This window comes from Notothenia coriiceps, unplaced genomic scaffold (genome assembly GCF_000735185.1).
Source record: "Notothenia coriiceps isolate Sejong01 unplaced genomic scaffold, NC01 NC01_scaffold00002487, whole genome shotgun sequence".
Taxonomy (NCBI): Eukaryota; Metazoa; Chordata; class Actinopteri; order Perciformes; family Nototheniidae; genus Notothenia; species Notothenia coriiceps.
This window is the reverse complement of record NW_011335188.1, coordinates 549-5,277: the sequence shown is the minus strand read 5'-3', so window position 1 is coordinate 5,277 and position 4,729 is coordinate 549. Positions and strand designations below refer to the sequence as shown.

Sequence of the window (4,729 nt, the reverse complement as noted above, 5' to 3'; positions counted from 1 at the left end):
AGTCCTCTCCTGCTGATGTTCAGGTGTATATCAGTATGTAGTGTCTCTACTTTAAAGAGTCCTCTCCTGCTGATGTTCAGGTGTATATCAGTATGTAGTGTCTCTACTTTAAAGAGTCCTCTCCTGCTGATGTTCAGGTGTATATCAGTATGTAGTGTCTCTACTTTAAAGAGTCCTCTCCTGCTGATGTTCAGGTGTATATCAGTATGTAGTGTCTCTACTTTAAAGAGTCCTCTCCTGCTGATGTTCAGGTGTATATCAGTATGTAGTGTCTCTACTTTAAAGAGTCCTCTCCTGCTGATGTTCAGGTGTATATCAGTATGTAGTGTGCGTGTGCGTGTGCGTGTGCGTGTGCGTGTGCGTGTGCGTGTGCGTGTGCGTGTGTACCCTGCAGGACTGGAGTCTGATACTGGGTGTAACTGCATGGTCAGCTCTCCCAGTTTACTGAAGGCGGCTCCAGCAGCAGAGAAGATCTCCCCCACCTGCAGAGAGACAAGTACAGTATATATACTACACTGTGGAAATACTGCAGTACAAGTAAACATGTACTACACTGGGAAGATACTACAGTACAAGTACATGCATTTGAAACATACCTTCAGTAAGTGTTATAAATGAATGCAGTTAGTAATCACTAAAGTCTGGATTTCTATAACTTTAGTGAACAAACAATAAGCCAAATTCACCATCAGATGATATCAAAGAAGAAACATATTACTACTCTTTGCACTCTGTGGTTTGATGCAGAATACACTTCGTTGTACTTATATGTCATTTAGATATGTGCGATAAGGTGTGTGCAGTACCTGCTCTTTAAAGAGTTCCTATACAGATGAATGCATTACATATATGCCGAGTTCACCATAACATTGTCAGATAATAAGAGATAAAGCACTCATCATACGGTCCATTTTTGCACAACAAACAAAGCAGTCTAATTAACAGGTGTCTTAGAGCAGCTCTAATGAGTTCAGATTCAGTTGAACGAACCCAGGCATTCTTATATAGTTTAGTGCATTAACGATATCCCGAATCACCATTGCACTGTATTCACTTCAGATAACAGAAGTTACATTAATGTCATTAACATGTAAAGGTCTATTTCTGCAGCTGCTCTGTGTGACTCCACTCAGTTTAATGACTCGTTTCTTTACAGATTAATGCATTTACTGTATGCCGAATTCACCATAACATTGTATACATTTCAGATAATTAAATATTAAGCACTTGTTGTCTGCTTAATATTTGTGAGATAAAGAAAGGTTTTCAAAAGGTTTTTGCCAGGTTTCTGAGTGTAGTTCTGCTCTTTAAAGAGTTCCCTGCACACAGTCCGCACTGCAATAAGTGCGTTAATTAATAAGCAGGTAACAACTCACCTTAGCAGAGGCTGACGTCATGGCAGGGAAAGATCTGAAGCGTTTTCTTAAAAAACTTCAAAACAATAACACCAACACTCAGCTAGCTGTTAGCCACAGTTAGCTCCTGCAGCGTTAGAGAGCACAGGATTTACAAAACACAAACAACGAAGCTCTGAAGAAACTCGTGGAGAATATCGATTATAATCCAGAGGTGTTTATATTTCACATATTCAGAGGAGATAAATATCTCACAACAAAGGTACACGGAATAAACAAGGGAATATTGCGCGACTTTGGAGGTGGAACGCCATTGGTCAGTGTCAAAGGAAGAGGCGGGGCTGGGCGTGCCAATCTTGACGTTTTGATTGGTCTTCACCATAGATTCACGAATCTTTTTTCCCTTTTATTATTCAAGAAAATATATATACGTCATATATTTTGTATAAACACAAAACAATTCAGGGATAGACAAATCAAGTATTGTAGAATTACATAAAATAAAAATACAGTTTCACATTTCAGCAATCTGGACATTTCATTGGTCAGTCTCAACGGAAAAGGCGGGATGTAACGAACTCGCCATTTTGATTGGTCGCTACGCTGGTTGACGAGTGAAGCCGAGTTTCAACGAGTGAACCCGAGTGATGCGGATCAGCTGACCGTGAGCCTCTGTCGTCCTTCCATGGCTAATTTCTGCTCAGTTTTGTGAATACAACACATATAAATCCGCTTCTGGTTGATCGATTGGACCGTCAAAAAGCAGGCATGCCGTCGCTTCTGTTCTGCGGGCCGAAGATGGCTGCGTGCGGGATCGTGATCAGCATCTGGGGGGTCATCATGCTGGTAAGAACCGGGGAGGGGGATGGCTACTTCCTGGAGCTATGTGGGGTTTTTAGTGAAATTAATGTCGGATCTTTTCAGTGATGAATTTATATTATTCATAATGTGTGTTCACCTTCATGATATCCTACAGAAAACTAAAAAAACAGCAAGAATTCGGTTGCAAAGTCGATTCATTTACATATTCTCCAGTCGATAGACGTCGCCCATTTAGGCCAAGTTACCATAGACATGAAGGTATATAAGATGTAATGGAATATTATAACAATATTAATGAACACCATTCTGATCAGTGGTGTTGTGCCTGTGTAATTAACGTTATGGAGCTGGCTAATGTCTGGTTTTCCGTTTAAATGAATGGTGACAGAGGATTAACCAGGAATGTGTCAGTGTGGTGTCAGAAGGTAATTTAAACACAGAGACATTTACAATATTTATTATTAATATACACTAATGAAATCCTTATACACTAGCTGGTGACAGGAGTATTCATATATCATATTAAAGTATATAGAGTTGTTTTCTAAATGACACATATATGAACAATACACACTAACAGTAATATATAATAATGTTGTGTATCATTATGTTACTTGTTTAACACAGAGATGTACCATCGCAATGCAACAATACTCCAGTAAATGAACAGATGCAAATATGATCAATATTCAGAATATAAAGAGGAACTAAAGAGGCAAAATAAATGTGACTTAAATGAATCATGTGACTTTTATTTTTGACATCATGTGATGTTTGAGAACAGGAAGTCAGTGTTTCCATAAATGGAGCATGAGGGAAAATGATCCACATGTGTTAGAGACAGTCACCGTTATAATAAAGGTACACATGTTTTGATAAAAGCCTCAGATGGTGGGTTTTCAGGCAGGACTTGAAGGTTGAGAGTGAGTCCATATTGCGGATGTCTTGTGGGAGAGAGCTCCAGAGACGGGGGGCTGAAGGCTCGTGACCCCATGGTGGTCCTCAGGCGGGCAGAAGGTACAGTGAGCTGGAAGGCAGAGGAGGGTCGGAGAGCACGAGAGGGAGTGGAGGAGTGAAGGAGTTCAGAGAGATATGGAGGTGTGAAGGGCCTCGAAGGTGAGGAGCCACATGTTGAAGTGGATGCAGTATTTAGCGGGGAGCCAGTGGAGTTGTTGAAGAACCGGGTGATATGATCAGTGGAAGGAGCTCTGGTAATGATACGGCGGCTGAGTTTTGGAACAGTTGGAGCTTACGAACTCTTTAATTGACTTTCGCATTAGGGCTGCTTGTAATTCATGACAACATTAAGTAAATAATTGAAACCCTTACTTTGTCTAAATAAATACCTAAATAATGAATAATTCACCTGAACGGGGATGTGGTTTCTCTTGCAGGGGATGCTGGGAATCTTCTTCAGCACCAAGTCGGCGATCCTGATCGAAGACATTTAGCTGCTGCATCAACTGACTGAGGAATACATACGTTAAACACCTTAGACTGTAAATATATATATATATAGGTTTATACACAGAGATACACACTGTGTTAAGATTAAGATCTTTAGACATCACAGTAAGTGTCTGGGCAGCAGATTAAGAGAAAAAACTGAATTTAAAAACAAATAGTGTTGAACCATTTGAGCACAGATCAAAATAAATGGAGGTTTATTGAGAATATGACGTAAATTGATATTTTAGTTTTCTTCTTTATTTGCAGGAGCAGCCAGATACATATCTTAACAGTTTAGTATCATTGCATGTTATTAACATGTATTGAATCCCCTCTGTGTGCAGTAAGAATCCCCCGGGGAACATCTACGGCCTCTACACTCAGGTCGGGATCAACTGCTTCATCGCGGCCGGGATCTACGTGGCGGTCGGCGCCGTGTCGCTCTGCCAGGTCCGCCTCAACAAGCGCCAGGAGTACATGGTCACATAGATGACACTCACACAGCCAATCAGCAGCCGGCTCGCTAAGATCTGAGCGAGCTGATTGGTTAACGGAGTGAAGAGTTATTTATTTTAAATGTTTGTAGATGTTGTTGTTTGAGACATTCCTGTGGGCGTCACTCGTGATGCACGACACATTTAAATATAAAATAAAGCAAATGAGGAATTAAATCTGATTATTATATTATTGCCTAAACAGTTTTATCATTTTGTATATTTTCCATCTTGTTTATTTTCAGTTTTGTTGTTGTTTACAGAGAAGGTGTAAGTGTGTTGATGCTCGTGCAGATCAAGCGTGTTTAATGTGAAGAAATGATGGTTGTGGATTATCCTGCAATAAAGTGTGTGTGCAAAAATAAATAACACTGGTCTGTTGTAAACTCACCATAAACAGAGAGGACTCTTTAAAGTAGAGACACTACATACTGATATACACCAGAACATCAGCAGGAGAGGACTCTTTAAAGTAGAGACACTACATACTGATATACACCTGAACATCAGCAGGAGAGGACTCTTTAAAGTAGAGACACTACATACTGATACACCTGAACATCAGCAGGAGAGGACTCTTTAAAGTAGAGACACTACATACTGATATAC

The 4,729-nt window shown here is 40.1% G+C and overlaps 1 protein-coding gene across 1 annotated transcript; it reads left to right on the top strand.

Moving 5' to 3' along the window:
• The first annotated feature begins 1,970 nt into the window (after positions 1 to 1,970).
• rnasekb (ribonuclease, RNase K b) lies at positions 1,971 to 4,486 on the top strand. The gene is given in 3 exon segments (XM_010797310.1): positions 1,971 to 2,201; positions 3,572 to 3,663; positions 3,968 to 4,486. Coding segments are annotated over 3 exon segments (318 nt in total). The 5' UTR covers positions 1,971 to 2,123; the 3' UTR covers positions 4,116 to 4,486.
• Positions 4,487 to 4,729: the final 243 nt, after the last annotated feature.